Raw genomic sequence first — 22,033 nt, 5'->3', positions numbered from 1 at the left:
CTTTTTCATAATTTTGTTTTACTTATTTCATTTTTACTTTTTTTCTATTTTCTTTATATATTTTTTTAATGATTTGTTTATTGTTTTTATTTTTTTTTTAATTTTTTATTTTTTTTTTCAACTTTTTTTATTTTCTTAATTATTTTTTTATATATACAATTAATTAACATGGTTTTTTTTAAGTATATATTTTTTTTAATTACAATTTTAATTTTACAATTAATATGATTTTTTTTTAAATTTTTTATTAAATTATTGTTTTGTTTAATTAAATTTTTTCTTTTAATTTTTTTTTTCAAATTTTTTAACTAATTATAAATTTTAATTAAATTCTTTTATTGTATTATACAATTATTATGTAATTTTTAGATTATTTTTTAATAACTGACTTTTTTTTTATTATTTTTTTTTTTTAATTTTTGTTGAAATGATAATTATTAATAATTTTATTTTATGCATTATTAAATTTTTTTATTACTTTTTTGTTGTTTTTTAATTGAAAATTGGTTTTTGATGTAATATATTATCATTAATATTTATTTATTATTTTATTTAATATTGTTTATTATTTTTTTATACATATTTCTTTTTTTAATTTTTTATTTCATTTTAAAGTATTAATTTAATAAAATTTTTATTTTTCTTCTTTAGTTTTATATTTTATTTAATTATATATTAATTATAGTTATATATTACAATTTGCATCTATTTTTAATTTTTGATTATTAGCTTTTTTATTTGAAAATTAATTTGTGATTTCATATATTATCATTAATATTTATTTTTTATTTAAATTTACTTATTCATTTATATTTAATTTTCTTTTTTTATATAATTTTATTAATAATAATTAATATAAAACTTTAGTTTTATTTTATAATTATTTATTTACTTACATTTTATAATTTTTCTCTTTATTTTTATATTTTATTTACCTTTTTTTGTTTTTTATGTGTTACAAATTAGTATCTAATGTATGTATGTATGTGTGTATTTAAAATGTCCTCAATACACAATATTTATTTTTTATGTAATTTTTCTCTTCATGCGCATATTTTTAAATATCTTACTCACCTAAAAAAATCATTCCTACAATATAATTTCGATTCTCTACTAAAGCATTTTTCCGTTAACGGTTGAAGGCATTCACAGCAGCGTACGCAGGATGCATGCCATCCGCGTTCAAGGACATTTAATAAAAATTTATCTAAGATTGGTTTATTGCAACCCGCACACGGATCACCAACACCAACGGGCGGTTCACTGCGTCCTGCAAAGAGAGAAGAAAATGCGATAATGTTAGATAATGTTTTAAAATGTTCTTATATCAAAAGAAAGAAGTTGAAGTATTAGTTCCAAAACGCTGATAATGTTGAAAAATACAGTTATTTTTTATTTTTTTGTTCTCAAAACTATGTTTATCAGCGTATGCATTCCAATAATTAGATATTGAAAATAGTGAAATATTATATATTTTTCTCACATATCTACTTGTCTATATTTATTTCTCATTTGAGCAAGCAATTTTCGTTAATAGCTTTAAATGCTTAAATCTTTTGCCTTAAATCATAAATCTTTAATGAAATTTTGCACTCCAAAACATTTAAATGCCAGACTATTCAGTTGAATGACGTTGATTGTGCAAAGTTTGCTGTTGCCTTACTTACACACTTATGTACATGTGTGTGTGCTTAACAAATGTGTGAATGAATGCCAGCATGCTGCACTCCCACTCCGCCGCCCACAAGCCGAATTCAACAAACTATTAACAGAAGATTCTCATGCAGCGCCATTTAAAAGTGCGCCGATGTGCATTTGAGTATGTGCGAGTATAGGTGTGTTTGTGTGTGTGTGAAATAAGTGAGGCGAATGAACATTTAAAATCCGTTTTACGTTTTGAGGGCAAATTTAGCACCTAAACTCATTAAGTTTGCACAATTCAACTAATTCCGCATGCAACGCCATGCACAAACAGTCAAACAAAGCCACACACACACGTACACATATATTGGCATGCATGTGTGTAGAAGAGCAAACATACAAGCGTATGTTGTGCGCTGGTGGACTCGAACAATAAAAACAAAAACTAGTGGTGAGCATAGCTAAAATTCACACACGAGCGTAAAAAAGTGAAAGCAACAACGACAACAACAACAACAACAACAACAAAAACTAGTTGAGCAGTAAAATGCGCAAATGTTGCGATGCCAAAACAACATCATTAACACTATTCACCGGCAACAACAACAATAACAACTGACAAAAACAACAATACCAACAACAACCGAGCAGCTTTTGACTTTGAACGCACGCTTGCGCCGCACACCACCAATTAAAGCAGCGTCCAAGTGCGCCCCACTAAACACTTAATGGCCACCAGCCACCTGCAGCCGTGGTGATCTTCTTGCCGGCGACGCTGGCAATGATTCTTCCACTTTTCATCGCTTTTTATTGCTTTGCTGCCATTAAGTACGCAAATTTTTTGGTTCTTCTGCTTTTTTTGTTCGCCAGCAATCAAGTCTGTACAGTTAAGTTTTTGCGTGTGTACGTGTGTGTGTTTATTTGCATGTATGTTGCAACATTTGTTCGCCTTTTCAACATTTTACGTTGATAATTGCTTTGCATGCACGCAACACCAGCGCACACTTTCATATATGTTTGTATGTATATTTGCTTGCAACATATACTTAGTGGCAACATAGCTGTGGCACGCGTTGGCAGGAGTGTCGCTGGGGCGGAGTGCACAAACGTTTAATTTGCCCCAAAGCCAAATTATTTGTTAAACGGTCAAGGCGGTGCTGTTGCTACTTAGTTAGCGTTGAAGGATATATTTAGTCGGTAAATTTGCTGGGGAAATCATTTGGAAAAGGATTTAAGTGAATGTTTTGTATGGAAATTAGAAAGCGTGGGAGAGAAAATTATTTTGGGTTTCAGATTGAAAAGTAAATTTCTGAAAGTTGGAAATTACAAAGATGAGGTTTATTTTGGATATCATTTTTTGAGCTTTAGTCACTTAAAAGAATATACCCAAGCATAAGTACTTATTTGGGAAGAACATAAGGCGTTGGTTTATGCGGAATCGCCCCTAAATATAATAATATCGAAGGACGAAATTATCGACATATCGAAATCGACTGTGGACTGTGCAGTTAGCCCTAGATAGAAGCCAAAGTTGTCTCTATATACATATGTATATACCATATAGAGAGAGCCTTTTCCACTTGCAAGCCAGAAAAAATGCGTTCGGCTATTCATTTTTAAAAATTTTGGATTGCCCTGATCCAGAATCCGATCTCCAGGAGAACCTGGCAGCGCGGAAGAATTTTGGCCTAAAATTATCTGAAATCTAAAAACCAAAACACTTATTATTACAAAGGTTAATACAGCTAATGAGCGAAGGCTTATCCAAAAAATTAGCAGAACCTTTCACTCGAAAGCTCGTAACTCCGGCTCATCATCAGTTGTTGTAATCGTCCATGGCTCTGTACCATATAGCAGAACGAGGATAATGATTGACTTATAGAATTATGCCTTTGATCGTCGAGAGAGAACTTTACTTCTCAATTGTCTAGTGAGTCTTTAGTTTTTTACACAGTACGTTTGATATAACCTTATATGCGATGTTGAAGAGGTTTATCTCACGGTAGTTGGTGTAGATTATGGGGTCTCCTTTTTTGTGGATTGTTCAAAGCACACTTAATTTCCAATCGTTGGATATGCTTTCGTTTACCACATTCTACAAACCGTATTTTGATAGCTCGGCGGTAATCCATCGGCCCCCGCCGCTTAATTGTTCTTCAGACGGGTAACTGCTATTCGAACTTCTTCATGGTAGGGTAATGGACCATCTGCTCTATCGATATCTATTGAGGATTCAGGTGAGGTGAGGTTAACCATGGTATTATGTTTTCACTGCCATTCAGCAGGCTGGAAAAGTGTTCCTTCCATAATTTCAGTATGCTCTGTGCATCAGTCACTAGATCACCTCTGGTGGTTCTACAAGAGTATGCTCCGGTCTTGAAACCTCTGCACTTTCTTTCCACTGCGACAAAGTCCTCCTCGTCGTACCAGCTGTTTTTTTTTTTGCTTTTTCTAAAAACCAATGGTTTCGTTTGTAACTTGAAATGCCGTCTCACAGTTCTTGGACGATGGGGCCATGTGCAGAAGTTCAGGGAAGTGAGGAAAGTTCTCTGACCGCCATTCACTTGGGAGTGGGCAGAAACGATTCTTTTACATATGGTTCAACCAGCTCACGACTTCCGGTCTTAGACTAAGTATCCTCTGGGTAGTCAAAAAACATCCATTTGAAAACACACCCCCCATGGAAAGAAACAAACAGCGTACCCTTATCTATATCCCAAATAGCCCTGATATCAGCGCTTCCTATAAATGTAGCTTCTTTTGGAGAAAATGACAAAAAGAAAATTTCAAAAACTGAGCTACTATTTTGCGTATATACAGGCAGTCAGACACGCTGAGCATTTATATATTTACTTTACAGTGTCTCCAACATTTCGTGGCGCCAACCATTTCAGTGTCTCCAACATTTCGGGGCATAAAAAGCATATCTATCTTTCTCCAATGATTTAAATTGAGATTTCCAACTAAACATATTCAGTTAGAATTTGTTCTTGGAATTTTTGAATGAATATATTAATATAACTCGTAAATAATATAAATTTTTAGTAAAAGTTTTTCATATAAGATTTCATGGATTTCTCTTGAGTAAATAGGTACTTTTCATTCATAAATTATATTCATTAACCGTTATTATTATTGTTTAAAGCTTTCTTCGTTGCTAAAAGTGCCGAAACTGTGCACGTGGGTTCACTAAATATAGTTCACATTGTATGTGCTTGCTTGTCGATGTTGTAGGGGCTGTCAGCACCTCCTTGTGGCACGTACTGAAAATGCCGCATACATGGCGTGCTTAAGTGTGCTCAAGTGTACAAGTAAATGCGCATGTAGTTTTATGGAAGTACATACTCATGTACATATATGTATTTATAAATATCCTATGGAATACAGAGGCACACAAACCCTATAAATTTTTGTTTTATGTGCCGAGCGAAGCTTTAACTTTCAACACCTTTATTATAATATATGGTACATAAGCCTGCATATAAAGGTGCGTCTGTGTGTATGAGTAAGCTATTGGGGGGAAATGATTTCAAAGCTTTTTACGCCTACATAACAACCGTTATGAGGTATAAATGCATGAAGTAGCAAATCGCACGGTTTGCTTTGCATAAATACACTTGTATGTGTTTGTAAATGCTAAAAAGCTGCGCAGTTTCTAACTTTTACACCTTACAACAAATGGACACGCATACACGCACACAAATAGCTATGTCTGTGTATAGAATTTTTCGCCCTTCAAGCATTGATGTAAAACAAAATTCAAATACAAAGCCGTGAACGCATAAAAAACCGGCGGCAGACCTTAAATAAATAAATAACTAAATGAATGTAAATATATATATTTGCATACACACACACACACACACAATTACATACCTATGCAAAATATTTCAAAAGCAAAGTGGCGCGGCTAAATAGGAGCCAGCTTTACAGGTAGCAAGACAATTTGAGGCAGAGGTGCCACCACGCCAGGCAGCAGGGCAGCGCTCCACTCCGCTCATTTACTCTTTTGTTTTGTTTTTAACACGCGCATTCGGCTCGTTTGCGCCTGTGAAGGGTGGAGCTCATTCCCAACCCCAAAGTGCAACCGTTTAATGATACGGTTTCAGTTTCGGTTACGCTTGGCGTGGAGCGCAGCGTGCTTGAGTCGAATTTTTGCGCCTGTGTTGGTTTTTGCTTGGCCAGCAAATAGCCGGAGGGTAGTTTGCGTCGTCGACGGTGTCGGTGGTGGCGGCCGGCGTCTGACCGCAGCATAAATATTTATTAAGTCTACACACACACACACATTCACCGACATATCTTTGCATACCGAGAAGACTAAGGTAACCGCTAAGTCATTTAGTTGGAAGGTAAGATGTTGCACCAAAATTCAAATAAAGAAGAAAAGTGTTGCAAGATTTTATAAGCAAAGTCTACGGCAGTTGAGGTGTTCAGCAGCGCTTGTTTGCCGCTTTTTAGTTTGCAACTGGGAGTGAAAAGAAAAGGAGGACCCCACGAAATAGGGCCTGCAGGCAAGCAACCGCAATTGTGGCAGGAATATGCTGAGCTGCATGCCACACATACATATACATATAAATTTCGTTGCAATTGCGCAAAAGTGGAGCAAAAGTGCAGAAAATTTAAACAACTAGTACAACAACAACAACTATAGCACTTTGCTGCTTTTCGTGCGAAAACTTTGTTTGTGTGTGCTGCTGTGTGTGTGTGTCTAGCATTTTGGTTTGGCACTTGAAATGTTGGCTGCCAAAGTTTTGCGCAAACTTTTTGCTGTGTAGCTTTGCAGCTTTTTTGTTCTTCGAACTTCTTTCGGTGATTCTTTCTCTATGCTCCTATTTTATTTTAGCGTTTTCTTTTCTGTGGCAACTTTGCTGCAGCTGCAAAAGTGCGAAAACTTGGAAATTTACTTATTTTTATGCAAAAAGTTTCGTATCTATTTTACTTGCGTTGCGCTTGTGTAACCCTTAATGTCAAAACTGTCGATTTTGGTGTGTTTGAGTTTGGCGAAGTTTTGTGCTACTTTTCTTGTGTTTTTGGTGTATTTTTTTCTATTTGATTCTTTCATTTCTTAGATATTTTTCCTGATTTCTTTTTTACTTTTTTTCCAAATTTTTTTACTATAAAGTACGTTCTTTCATGTTTTTTTACAATTAATTGTAATCATATGGCGCGTTTCTACCATGCCATTTTCGGGATAACAGACTCCAAAACAAAAAGTGGCAAGTAAGTGGATTTTTGAAGGTCCCTCAAGCTGCAAAAGGTTGGAGTAAACCATACCATCGTTTTTTCATACCTTGAATAGAGTATTTTAACCTTGTTATAAAGTTTGTAACACTCAGAGAAGGTAGGAAAGATCAGCTTGGCGAGCTGCACAATGTCCGTCTGTATGTCTGTATATACACGAAATTGTCCATTAATTGTCGAGATATCGATCCAAAGTTCTGCACACGTTCTTTCATCGTCAAAAAGCTGCTTTTCTGTTAGTACCGCCGATATCGGAGCACTATAAAATAGAGCTGCCATACAAACTCAACCATCAAAATCAAGCTTTTGTATGGAAAATCTTTTACTTGACAAGATATCTTCTAGAAATTTGCCATGGCTTATTGTCGAAAGCAGCCACATGATCTGCAATCAAATTGTTCAGATCGAACCGCTACAGCATATATTCGCCATACAAACTGAATGATCAAAATCAAGTCCTTGTATGGAAAACTTGTTTATTTAACGAGATATCTTCCCGAAATTTAGTATTGGTTATTGTCCAAGGCAGCCCTTAAATCTATCATCAAATTCTTCAGATCGGTTTATTATAGCATATAGCTGTCATATAAACTGTTCGAGCAAAATTAAGTCCTTGTATGGAAAAGCTTCTTATTTTGACGAATTTTGGAAATAATCTATATTTTACAAGAGAGGTGTACAATCTCTGAACATATTGTTCAAATCGAACTACTAAATCATATAGCTGTCATATAAACTGACCGGCCAAAATCAAATAATCCTGTGAAGGGTGTTATAGCTTCGGTGTTCGATATAAGTATTTTTACGAAAGTGGAGAACTATAAACTGCCAAAAATCAGTTTCGAATAAAAAAATGTCAGGAAGGAATAATATATGAAATTTAATTTATGTCATGAATGCCTTATGTATCGGTACTTACACTCTCATACTATATCGAACTGGTTCTTTTACTTAACTGTGGCATTGAAGTGGAACTGTCTAAGTGCAGAATAAACTTCGCTTCTTCTACATACATATATACAAAGAAATATAATATCTACATAAGAACGAATTAAAATATTTTGTTGCTACTTCAAATACAAGTTTCCAAAAAAGGGAGTGGTGCCTAAAACCAGCAAAAAAGCGCAAATTTCGCAACCAGACAGTACTTGCAACATTAATGTAGTTTATACAACAAAAATCAATGAACTTACAGAATCAAAAATAAAAAAATAAAAAAAATACATAAAAATCAGTGTGTAATGCAGCTAAGTTGCAAATATCTCAGCAAAGCAATAAAACAGTTACTCAAGCCAAATCGTAAAATTTGTCAATCACCAACTGACCAAGAAGCTTAAAGTGCTTGAATTTATCAATGAACGGCAATGAACACTCAATGACAGCAAACTCATCCCAATTTCGGGTGTGCGGAAGAGACGAAGCCGTAGAGCGAGCGAGCAAAAGAGAGAGAGTGAGTGAGCGAGTGAAGGGCGCAGCAAGTTATTGTCTGAAATAAAGAAAATAACTGCGGGCATAATTGCATTAAAGGTCAGACCGGTAAAATGGCCAAATCAATTGACTGGTGATGCGGATGATAGCCAGACAGCTAGCTAGCTGAAGACAGTAGCACAAAGCTTCAGTCATATACACGTATACACACACAAAAATAATGTTAACGGGGCTTTTGCGGTGACTGCCTGTGACGAAGGAAGTGCAACAGGTTAAATATATGCAATGAATATTAAAATGTTGCCGTATAAAATTGAGCGCAGTCAAGCGAGTTAGCCGCATGAAATTGTCTGCATGTGCCACAAATTGCTGCAAGCGACATACGGATGACTGGACGTGGCTTGTGAATGAATATATTACAGCAAATGCAGCGCGGCTGACATTGAGTGAGAGCAGCAGCGAATTATAATTGTCGGCGAAGACGGCGTGTTGCACGGCATATTTTGGCAAAGAGTTTGACGGATGTCATTAATCAATATTCGGCTGAATTTAATGCTGCGATGCAACTTGTGAGAGTGTATGAAACAAATGTGCGCGAAATAATTTTTTTTTTGGAAATTTTTTTCATGATTTTTTGTTTAATTTTTTTTTTTTTTTTTTTGGTTTTGGCTAGCTTCAGAAGATCTTGATATCCGCAAGATTTTGGCGCTCACTATATCAGCCTTAAAAATTATTTGGCTAGCGGCGCATTAGGAAGCTGCTCATAAATTTTCTGCCACGCTGACAAGCGCTTCACTGTTGCAACTAACTGCTGCGCTTGCCGTTGCAGTCTCTTGCTTTTGGTTTTTGCTGCAACTTCTGCAACATTCTTCTTCTGCCACACAATTTTCAACATTTGTATTTGCATGTTGTAGCCAAACTGCATGAAAGTAATTTTTTCGGAAATTTGTGTTGCAAGCTTCTGGAATTTTCAACGCTTCTCAAGTGCCGTTTATCAAAGATAAACGAGCAACATTTGGGTAATTTTTTGACAGCGGCTACATTGCCGCAAGCATATATTTTACGCATATTTATGTGGCAAGCTCGAGTGTTGTAAAGTACAGTAGCGAACATTTAATTTGTTCTCAAAATATTTTGTTTTATGATTTATACGCGACTGCAGATTGCAGTAGCGACAATCTCGAAAAATAAGAAAAATTCGAATTCGAAAAATAAGTAAAAACTAGGAAAACGTTTTCTTTGGGTGCACCAAAGCTTAAAAAGGTATAAAAAGATATTTTTCTTGATTTTTGACGGTCGGTTTGTATTGCCGATATATGCTGTAGTGGTCGGATCTAAACAAATTCTTCGGATATTGTACAGTTGCTTTTGACTTTAATCCGTGCTAAACTTCGCGTTAAAATTTTGTCAAATAAAAAAATGTTCCATACAAGGTTCTAATATTGATCAATCACCTTGTATGGCAGATGTATCATATAGTGGTCCGATCTAAAAAATTTTTTCAGAGATTGAACCACTATTTCAGCCAACATTCCTTGCTAAGTTTCGTGAATATATCTCGTCAAATAAAAAAGTTTTCCTTATAAGTATTAGATTTTGATCGGTCTGTTTGTATGGCAGCTATATGACATAGTTGTCAAATCCGAATAATTGCTTCGGAGATTGTACCGTTGACTTAGACAACAATTCATGCCAAATTTCGTGAAGATATCTCGTCAAATAAAAAAGTTTTCTCTACAAAAACATGATTTAGATCGCTAAGTTTGTATGACAGCTATATGGTGTAGTGATCCGATATCGGCGATTCCGACAAATAAGCAGCTTCTTGCGGTGAAGAGAACATGTGCAAGATTTCCGATCGATATCCTCTTTCAAAGTAGCATTAAAGCATTTACAAAGTTGAATAAAAAAATATTTAAAAACTACAAAAATAACAATCTATTAGGAAATGGCTAGAAAAACGCTCATCAATACTTTCTTACACTCTTACACTAGTTCTTCCACTCATCACAAACGCTAACATTGTTGCAACTACCGCACATACCGGTTGGTTGCCACTTGGGGCAAGTATTTTTTCAGGCTACAATAGCTTCCTTTCGAACCTGTAGCGGCATGTGCTACACACAGCGAGTAGGCGTTTACAGCTCACAATATTTCCACACACACACACCACCAGCTTATAGAATAATGTGTGCTGTTGCTGCCTACGACGCTTTTCCGACTAACCAACAACGGTTTCACACACACACAAAAGTGGCCTTATCTGGCAACTACTGCGTTTCCACGGCAATTCATCCGCGACTTGGCAGCTCGAGATTGCGCTGAAAAATCTAAAGTTCATGATCTTTGCTGCCAATGCCAGATACATTTTCGATTTTCTTGCAACCGCTTGTGTGTGCAACACACAGCCACATATTGGCTAAATGGCTGCTGCTGCGGCTACCATTGTTGTCTATATCCTGCTTTTTTGTGTGGCTTTAAGGCTTTCAATTCTTCTAGCTGCTAGCTGCAACACACAAGCTCCCTCTGGACCATGCCACTTGCAACAATAGCCTAGTAAGCAATTTTACGTAAATTTTTTCTCCACTTTTTCTAGTTGCTGTTGTCGTGAGCCACACCCCCTGCCATTAGTGACAGCAGCTGTGACGGTGGCGGTGGCGACGGCAGCGGCAACAACAGCAAGCTTATTTTACTTAGTTGGCGCGGTTGTTGTTGTTGTTGGTGGTTGCATGACGATGGCTCTGGCTGCTTCTGTATGCTCGTTGGCGGCGATCCCAGTGACCGCGGCACGTAGCACGGGCATGCAGCAGCAGGCTGTGGCAGTAATAATTGCAGCTTTTCCACCGCAACCACAAGCAACAACAAACACTACAAAAGGCGTTCATGTGCTGATCGACCATGCAGAAGACCATGCTTGTGGCATGGTCAATGTTTTCAGTAGTTATTATTTTTTGCATGTATAACGATTGCTGTTATTGTTGTTGTTGTTATCATTGGCTTCACTTGAGCTCCTTAAAATGCACAGCAGCAACGCTGACTGACTACGAGTGTAATGCGAGCTTGAGCAACGTAATGGCAATAACCATCAGAAATACAATAACAATAAAAACATGTTTATGTAAGCAGCAACAACAATAGTAACAACAACAACAACAATTATAAAAATTACCACAAACACACACAAAGTGGCAGAAACAACTTGCAGCAAGTAACCATAATGGCAGACATTATAAGCGAGCGTTTGTTGTTGTTTGTTGCTGACTGATTTCGCGCTGTGAAAAAGCGAAGCAATGGAAGCCGAAAAAGCAAAAGCAAAAGAATGAAAAATAGTGCAGCGGCAAATAAACCCATTTCGAATGCTGCAATAGCTATCAAAGGCAGCAGTAATAACATACAATCGCAGAAGACGCGCGCACAACCAACAACTACAAACAAAAGCAAATGCTGCAGCATCAGCAAGCACAACAACAACAGCAACGGCGGAAACCACTTCAGCAACATGAAGAACAATGTGCGCACTTTTGGCCCCAACTGTCGTTGCTGTTGTTGCACGATATTACTGTACAACATACTATACAGCATATTGCTTTTGTTGTTTTTGTTGCTATTATTGATATGACTGCCAATATCGTCAGCAACGAAATGCAAACGCATTCAATCGTGCAGCATCGCGTCGACGTTAAAACTAAAAAAAAATATTTATAAAAAAAAATGTGTTTGTTGTTGTTGTCATAGCAAAACGTTTGCGGCGCAGCCGAGCTGTTGAAGGCAACCAACCAGTCGTGCTGCGCCATAAAAGGCAAACTCAGCCAAAAAGCATTCAACCAAAGTCAAGTCATGCCAATGCATGCGCGAATGCGGTGGCAGCAATAACAACAACAACAATACATGTTGTAATGCCAATATTGTTGGCAACCGCAGCTGAATCTCTTTAATCCCCCGCCTTGTGTGCGCCCTTCTTAGTTTCTTTTTCTGTGGTGCAAGCTTTCCGTCTAGCGTAGCTTTGTATGTGTGTTTGTGTGTGGCATATACTTTGATATCCGCCACATTTCCATGTGTACCCCTTTCGGCAGCTCTCGATTTTACAAATATGACAGCTTTACGCTGATGCCGGCAGTAGATACTCGCTGTTGTCTTCATATGTATGTGTTATTTTCCTTTTATTTGCTGTGTGGACATTTTTTGCTGAATGTTGGGATTTAGAATTTTCCTTTGAATATTTTTTCTATATTCTGAATAGGGTATATTTGATTCGATATGAAGTTTTCAGCCAACGGAGGAAATGTGGGAGATCGTATAAGAAATATATATGTATATATATAAATATTCAGCAGCACGTATGGTGTCGATTTAGCCATGTCCTTCAGTCCGTCGGTCTGTCTGAATATACCTCACCGATCAAAATCAAGTTTTTATATGGAAAACTTGTTTTATTTAACGAGATATTTTCACGAAATTTGGCACAGGGTACAGTCCACGATAGCACTATTATCTCTCAATAAATTCCGCAGATCGAACCACTATAGCATATAGTTGCCATACAAACTGAACCATCAAAATCAAGTCCTTGTAAGGAAATGTTTTTTATTTGCCAAGATATCTTCATGAAATTTGGCATTTATTATTGTCCAAGGCAGCACCACAATCTCCCAAGAAATTGTGCAGATCGAACCACTATAGCATATAGTTGCCATACAAACTGAGCAATCAAAATCAAGTCCTTGTATGGAAAAGTTTTTTATTTGACGAGATATCTTCACGAAATTTGGTTATAGTGATTTAAGAAATAGTCCAGATCGAACAACACTATACAAACTGAACGATCATAAACAAGTCTCATTTGACGAGATAAAAATTTTTTTTGAGTTTGTTCTATAAATTGTTCAGAATCCGCTATAGCATATAGCTGTCATACAAACTGAATGATGAAATTCCCTTGTAAGGAAAACTTTTTTATTTAACTAGATATCAGCACGAAATTTGGCACGGGTTATTGTCCAAGGCAATACTACATATTCCCAAAAAATTTTTCAAATCGAATTACTATAGCATATAGCTACCATACAAACTCGAACGATAAAAATCAAGTTTTTGTATGGAAAAATTTTTATTTGTGAAGTGTATGTAACCAAAGATAATTTTTTTTTGTTCCAAAATGACTTATTTATTCATTCTCAGTATTTTTTAAAGCTGTTAATTAATATACAGTTACCACTTTTTTCAACAAATTAGTGCCACCAAGCTTAGTAAGCGTGAAAAATATGCGCAAAATTTCAATAATGTGGTTAAGTTATTATAAAAATAGCAAAAATAAAAGTAAATATTAAAAACATAAAATACTAAAAAGAACGAAACTATTAGCAGCCCATAAATAGGTACTATAAAGAAAAAACTCAAAAATTTATTGGCTGTCAGATTTTCAGATTAGCGCTGAACACGCTAATATACACATTTGCACGCACCTGTAGTATACATGCATGCTGCTGCGCATGTACATATGTATATGTGTGTGTGTTTATGCACTAACTATATAGGAAACGCTTTCGATAAGCCTGAAAAACGGCGCATTTGAAGAAAGCATAAAGGCGTTTGAAAAGCAACTAATTTATGGCAAATAATGAAGTAATAAAATTGTAAAGTTTATGCAGGCAAGTGATGAACACATACAACACTAACAACAAAAAACAGAAACAATGAGCAAAATAACCATAATGGTTATGTGGTTAAATACAACAACTCACTTAACAAGCCAACGAGGCAATCAACATGCAAAGCATATAAGTAATAGATACCAATTTACCGATATTTAAATATATGTATGTGCACATACATATATATGAATATATGCATATACGGTATATATATTTTATATATTTTTATAATAATATTCAAGCGCTTAACGAAGCGGGCAAATAGACAAGTAGCAGGCAAGCGCTGCGCCGAATGCAGCTAATCGCCTTGGCTGCTGCGCCTGTGTGTCTGGCCGTGATGATCAGGGGCGTGTGTGCCATGAGCGCGGGATCGTCGTCATATCATTTTGCCACTAAAAAGGCCGCAACTAATGCGCCTTGTGTTGTTGTTTTACGCCTTTTCCAACTTCAAATCCGAATTCGTTGCGCTTGATTTGACAATTTGATTGCAGCAGCGTGGCGGCGGCGCTTTTCCTTAGCTGCCTTGCTGTCCACACCATCTAACACACACATGCACACAAAGCACACGTGCATCACATACATCCCCAACCGCTAGCATGCAAATCCACATGCATGCGCTGGTGTGCCACTTTGCCACCGTTTTGTGGCAAGCCAAATAGAGTTATGAAAATTTTGTTAGTTTTCAACGAAATTAAGTATGAAATTAATTTTGTTGGCGAGGCGGAAAGAAAGGCGTTTGCGGTGCGGCATCAATTTAACACCTTCAAATTGGTTCAGGTGTAAAGTTGTTAGCATATTAAGTGTTAGCGATTGGCTGACTATGCTTATGCCATAGCTTTATGTACATATGTATAAGTATATATTTGGTTATAGCGGTGTGCTCATAGTTTTTGCTTTTTAGGCAAGTTGAAAAAATATAATTGGGAAATTGGGCGTAACGGTTAGCTGTTTTTTGTGTTTGGTAAGCATCGAAACGAATTTCCTAATTAATTTTAAACCTAAGTTATGTTATTGCGCACACTGTGTCTTACATCGAGATTGAATATTAAGGAGATTATTGCTTTTTAAAAAGCGGCAAATGACACCAAAATTTGAGGCAATATGAAAATATGTAGTTTTTGTGGAAAATTAAAAAAAAAAAATTTTCTTGAAGTTTATTTTAGATTTTCTTCAGTGATTTTGGATACGCAGTTATAACAATAAGCTTGTGTTTATAATATAACAATAATGCGTCAATATACTTTTTTAAATATTTGTATACCCTGAGCAGTTTTCCTTGAAAATCATTGGTTTTAGCACACAGTCACTGTTGTTGTAATGAATAGAATATTTTCTTTCTTTTCGTTGAGTTTTATTGCGCCAATGCGTTTGACAAACAGACAGTGTGTGCAGAAAGTAAGCATAAACATTCTTTATGTAGTATGTATGTATGTAAGATATATCAAGTAAGAAAGGACTAAATGCGCGCACAACCGAACATTTTATACTCTTTATTAACATTAATGTTAACAAACCATTTGGAATTGCTGTTATAATCCCGAGCAAACAACCAATCAATGTAATGTGTTCGTTTTATGTTACTGCAAACCCGCCGAGTGATTCCCTGTAATTTCGTTACGGCATGCACAACAGTGCAGGAATGTTACATATTTGTGCATATAAACGCAGTTCTTGTCTTGTCATCACGAAGCAGGAGAGCAGCACTGCAAAAAATTGTAAGTGCAACTGAATGCCCGAATGTTAATACAATATCATTCATGTTCGTTAACAGTCTCTGTTTTGCTTGATAGTCGTGTGTCGGTAAGTACGCGTCGGTACGTGATCGCGATCAAAGTTTGTGAAAAAGAAATTAATCATTTAGTGGTGTTTTTTTTATGTATTATTTAAAAATTATTTGATTTTGTGAATGTGAAGTGATAAGTGTATTAATAAATTGAAGAGGAAGTGTGCAAATGCAATTTAGCAAAGCAGTGTACAATGTGTTGGTTTGGCAAACATGTTTCAACATGCTTGTTTGAAAAATGTGCTTTTGCTCTAGGGTTCTGAATTGCGCGTTATGAACCCAGCAAATATGTATATGTACATATATATAGTAGTAAATCTAAGTTTAGTGAGAAATCTATCAATATTGGTGATATTAAATTCTTTTTATCGTGCGATCATAGCGTTTATATCCGACATTCACATACATACTGTGAGCGTCAAAAATAAGTAAACAGCAGTTTTATCAATATTAAAGTGTTTATAACAATCTTTATTGCAACAATAAAAAGTTGTATTACAGAATTCAAGGCTTATATTATAAGAAGTATAAATAATAAACAAAAACTAAACACAGCTAAAAATAATTCAATAAACTAAAAATTCTCTCATTTTTTCCCGTTAAACAGAGTTCTGTAAAGTTAAAATCTATGTACGTAAACTAAATTAATATTTATTCTAGTATTTTGTTTACTTTCCTTTGGACTTCTGGACATCACTTACTCTTCTGGGCATGTATTCTGCAAATTTTTTTTTGTAAATTCTGGGGAGATTTTGCTCCATTCTTCAATCAAAGCCTTATTTAGGTCGTCCTTGCTTGAAATGTCCTTCTGCCTGATTTTTCGGTCAAGGTGCTCCTACAGATGCTTGATATTATTAATGTCTGGGGTCTGAGGAGGGTTATCCAAAGTTTTGGTGTTTGATATAACAGCCACTCACTAACAAATTTTGACTTGTGTTTAGGATCGTTGTGCTGTTAAAAGATCCAGTTTCCTGATAGGCCTAATTTTTCAATGCTTTGAGCAACATTTTTTTTTTTAATGTTGAAATAATCCAATGTGTTAATCGTGGGCTCAATAAAAATCAAATTCGCAACATCAGATGCTGCCATACAGCCCCAGACCATAAGCGATCCTCCACCGTGCTTTACGGTGTGGGTAACACACTTATCAGTAAAGGCTTTATTTTTGGATCTCCAAATTTTGGGAGACTTTTTCGATTCAAATATTTCGAATTTGCTTTCGTCTGCATAAAAAATGTTTTCCCAGAAATTTTCAGCCTGATTTGTATACTTTTTTGAAAATTCCAAGTTCATCTGTTATTCGTCTTCGGCCATTCGGCGTGGTGCTCGTCCATGCAAACCGCTTTTGGGCAAAGTTATCCTGATTGTACTGGCACTTACTGGTTTACCCGATGTCTCCGCTGTATCTTTTGATATTTGAGCAGCGTTTGAAGCTAGATTTGTTTTTACTTCCCGTACTATTTATCGCGCTTCAGTGTCAGTAAGGACGCTTTGGTCGGCTCGGCCGTGACAAATTTTCAACAGTCTTATGTGTACCATGTTTATCAATATTTTTTTTTTGTGCAATAGTGTCTTCCATCTATTTCTCCGATTTCGCGCAAAGATTTATCTTTTTCACGCAAGTCTAATATGAGTTTTCAACCGTTTCAGTGGTCGTTCGCTTACCCATTACAAATATTGATATTTTAGCAACTTAACCTCAAAAAAAAAAACATAATGATATAAAAAATATGTTTTACTGCACTTAATCTCTTGAATAATAACTGTTTCCAAAGGATATTTGGCGCTTCCCCGAAATAAGTATTAAAAACAAGCAACGGTTGTTGCTACTGTTTACTTTTTTTTGACGCGAAAAAATGAGAGTATTTTTACTTTAAATGAATTATTTTTGGCTGTGTTTAATTTTTGTTTATTATTTATACTCAGTTAAACTCTTGTAATATAAGCCTTGAGTTCTGTAATACAACTTTTTATTGTTGCATTAAACACTGCGTTGTTAAAAACACTTTAATATTGATAGAACTGCTGTTTACTTATTTTTGGCGCTCACAGTACATATGTTTAATTAAAAGCAATTTAATATGTGCAGGCAATAAAAGGTAAGGATGAGCGTATGTATGTACATATATGTACATACATATGTATGTACATTCATTTTATGTTTATAGTCATATATACATATACATATATATGTTATATACAAATGAATAATTTCTTGATTTGTACACTGGAGAGTAAAAAAATCAAATGGAATCAAAAAATTTGTTATGTGAAAAGTAGGAGAGGTGGTAGTGCGTTTTGACATATGATATTCTTGTAAGAAGAATATCACGTACTAAATTTTGTCAAAATCGGTTCGTTGGGTCCGAGATAAGTGATTTCACCAAAGAGTCTCTGGCATATTTAGTTATTGTTTTATGGCGTTTTTAGTAGTTTTTAACCGTACTGTTATACACGGGCAAACAGAGAGTCACCCGGATTTCAACTTTTCTCTTCATCCTGATCATTTATATTTATTTTACTCTATATCTATCTCGATTAGTTTTAGTTGATACGTACAACCGTTAGGTGAAGAAAACTATTATATTCTGTAGCAACAGATTGCAAGAGTATAAAAATATTGCAGTTGTAACATTGACATTTATAAACCTTTCTAAATAAAATAATGTGCATGCGTACATAAATATACATATGTATGTATGTATATCTATGCCCTCCACACAGCTATTTCATATTTCAAATATTCCTACGAACCACCATTTTCTTGCTTGCTTGTGTCAGCATTATCATATACATACATATATGTATGTATGTATTTTTTTTATACATTTTTTTTGTTTTGTTTTTGTTTTTCTTTTTTTATTTTCTTTCATATTTCATATTTATTTTTCTTTGCCGAACCACTCAACTCCTTCTATGTCTTTTTGCGTTTTTTTGCTTCGATATGCTTTGAAATTCCGCCTCTTTTCTTGTGGCCATACTGGCATTGTTGTTGTGCATGCTTGTATTCACTTACATTCTTTGTTGTTGTTGTTGTTGGAATGTTTCTTTGCTCCAACCACAACTGCTTGCCATTGTTGTACATTTTACATGCTAAGCGCATGCGACCCGCCTTGCCACCATTTCCAACTATGTAGTTGTTGTTGGTTTTTTTTTTTTTGCACATCTACACGCAACTCCTTCCGTTTGGCAGCGGCGCTGTCTGCCCGAGCTTATCTCTCTTTCGCCTCGTGCATATAAAGTATCTGCCGACCGTATCATATCGGCCACATCAGCGCAAGGCGACGTTGCCTACCCCTAAAGCGCCGAAGCGGCGAAGCGTCAGGTATGAGCGTTTGTGTATCCTTCATATGGCTGTGTGTTTGCGTGCGTTTGTTATTGTTGGGTCTGCGCCATCGTCGTTTTAGCGTCTTGCGATAAGGAAGTTGAATGTTTATTTTTTATTTATGTGCGCGCGTGTTGCTGCGTACACATTCCAGTTGTGAATATCCTGCAGCCATTGAAGGCGCTCCACTCCACACTTGCCGCAGTCGTCCTTTGTTGCCTTAGCGCTGCTTCGTTTCTTATGAACTGCCTGCATTTGCGTGTGTGTTTGCATTGAAATGTCTGCAGCATTTCTACATTGCAGAATGCTACTGCTACTTGCTGTTGCTGCTACCACTTTCGTTGTTGTTGTTATTTCTTTCAATGTTTTTTTGCGTGTTTTTTGTCAATTTTGCCGTGTATGCATTTCCGATGGCGGTGCAGTGGGAAATATGAATGGCATAAACGACGGATAAATACATGTGAAAAAGTGTGTAGTATAAATAAAAATTATAATATAAAAGTATACATACATACTATATATATTATAATATGATATAGCGTCTGTATGTATAATTAAATCTGCTGTTATATGCTATAGTGATTCGAAATCACGTGTGACGTGTACATAATTTCAGGCCGCAGTGTGCGACAAAACTAAAGCACGGAATCTGCCTTGTCGGTATTTAACCGAATAAAATCATAAAGTAGGCATTACGTGATGTTTTATTGATTTGTATTATTAGTTCATGTATTCTTCTTTTAAAATTAGTAAAAATTAAACAAATTAACTTACTAAAATATTATATAAAATTAAATATATGAACAACTCCAAAAATCTGGTGCGACAAAACAAAAGCACATAACTAAGAATTTACATTAATTGCACATTAATTGTTTGTCAAACGGTTTTTAATGATCAAAAATGTTGGATATGTGTAGTTATTACCTAATTAGAAAAATATTAATGCATATTCAGTTGCAGTTCGTCATTCAGTATGATTGGTTGTTTGTTAAAGAGAAAGATATTTCAATGGCTCGAAATAAGTATTCTGTTCATTTTAGAAAAAAATTTGTTAAGGATTTTAAGAAAAGAGAATCGGTTATGACAATTGCAAAAAAGTTTGGAATAAATCATCCTAATGTTTCCCGAACATTTAGCTGATTTGGCAAATCAAGCTCTTTGGTTACAGCGCATAGAGGTAGACGCCGTGGAGAGCAACCGAACGAGAGGATAAGGGAGTCATTGGGGCAATAAAAAATTACCCTTTTATATCGGCAATATCTATTGTAAGACAATTACGGTTAAATATATTACAGAGATCCATACAACGTCGAGCTGTCCATGGTTAATTTTCATGCTACCTGTAGCAAGTTATTGCAAAAAAGCCGTATTATTTATTTAAAGAACAGACTGGCGTGATTGGAATTTGTGAGGATGCACATAAATTGAGCGATTACCAAATGGCAATCTGTACTTTTTTCTGGCGAATCGAAGTTTAATATCAAAGATTGAGATGGGCTGAAGCTGGTAGGCAGACCGAAGGGACAACGCCTAAATCAACGTTATAAAACAAGCGCGGTGAAACATGGTGGAGACAATGTACTAGTGTGGGGTTGTTTTCCAGGGAATGCAATAGGATAAATTCATCATATAAACAGTATAATGGACAAATATAAGCATAAAAATATTTCTCAGAATATTAATGCTGCCACATGTTGCAGAAGAAATGGCTTTAAAATGGAGTTATCAACATGACAACGACCAGAAACACACTGCTATTTGTGTAAAACAGTGGTTTGTTGATAACGGGAATGAGATTTTGAAGCGACTCGCACAATCACCTGATCTCAATCCCATAGAGAACCAATGGTAAATTGTAGATCGAAAAATCAGACTTGAGAATTGTAAAAATAAGGCCGTTTTATACATTCAAGTGAAGGTAGCATGGAAAAGCATTTCCTGGGACATATCAAATAAATTAATTGAGTCCATGCCTAGCCGATGTGCAACTGTATTCAAAAATAAGGGATACGCAACCAAATGTTGAAAGACATAAATTTTTCAATCATAAAACCATTTCGTGCTTTTGTTTTGTCGCACCAAATTTTTGGAGTTTTTCATATATGGTATTTTATATATTTTTTTAATAAGTTATTTTGTTTAATTTTTGCTAATTTTTAAAAGAAGAATACATGAACTAATAATACAAATCAATAAAACATCACGTAATGCCTACTTTATGATTTTATTCGGTTAAATACCGACAAGGCAGATTCCGTGCATTAGTTTTGGCGCACACTGTACATATATGTGTGTATAGATGACCGGATACGGGTCTCCGAAATTATTATAGGTTTTTGCATACCTATATAGGATAATTTACTTCATTTATTATTTCAAGTCTAGCTTTTTTAGCCATATACTCGTGTAATAAAGCCTTAAAAATCAAAGACATTCTTCTTTTAGGGAAATATTAATAAGCAAGGGCGATCCATTCCTAGGTTCGCTACTTTTTTTTAAGAAAAATCCCCTAAACTTCAAATTTACTTATCATTATCAAATTTAATTATCATTCAAATGTTGGCCGTGGCTACGTCTCAGATGGGCCATCCGTTGAGTCCACTTTTCGATTACTCGTTTAAGCATTTCAACTGGTAACTGGCGAATGATGTGCGTGATGTTTTGCTTCAAGCCTTTAATGGAAGCGGAATTGTCCACATAGACTTTAGACTTTACCTATCCCCACGGAAATAATTCTAACGGTGTGATATCACATGATCGTGGTAACAAACCGGCCTAATGCGTGTAGTTATCTGCTCACCGAAGTGTTCTTTCAATAAATTCATTGATTGATGCGATTTGTGGGAAGTGGGGCCGTCTAGGTGAAACCAATTGTTGTCGAGATCACGGGCTCCAAATAGTCGGTTATGAGGGCGCGATAACGGTCACCATTGACGGTTACGTTCTCACCGGCATCATTTT

General features: G+C 35.6%; 2 protein-coding genes across 3 annotated transcripts in view; one reads left to right on the top strand and one right to left on the bottom strand.

The window, feature by feature from the left end:
* LOC126759790 (uncharacterized protein DDB_G0284459) overlaps nt 1-22,033 on the top strand; it is a 504,946-nt gene that overhangs the window by 210,059 nt on the left and 272,854 nt on the right. The window lies entirely within an intron of this gene.
* LOC126759754 (LIM/homeobox protein Lhx1) overlaps nt 1-22,033 on the bottom strand; it is a 166,728-nt gene that overhangs the window by 114,800 nt on the left and 29,895 nt on the right. For both annotated transcript variants that reach the window (XM_050474855.1, XM_050474856.1), the window contains exon 2: nt 1,075-1,270. In XM_050474855.1, the coding sequence (XP_050330812.1) occupies nt 1,075-1,270 (196 nt within the window). The remainder of the gene's footprint in view (nt 1-1,074; nt 1,271-22,033) is intronic.

The sequence above is a fragment of the Bactrocera neohumeralis genome, chromosome 5, assembly GCF_024586455.1.
Source record: "Bactrocera neohumeralis isolate Rockhampton chromosome 5, APGP_CSIRO_Bneo_wtdbg2-racon-allhic-juicebox.fasta_v2, whole genome shotgun sequence".
Classification (NCBI taxonomy): Eukaryota; Metazoa; Arthropoda; class Insecta; order Diptera; family Tephritidae; genus Bactrocera; species Bactrocera neohumeralis.
Note: the sequence above shows the minus strand (reverse complement) of the source record. Positions and strands in the feature narration are given on the sequence as shown.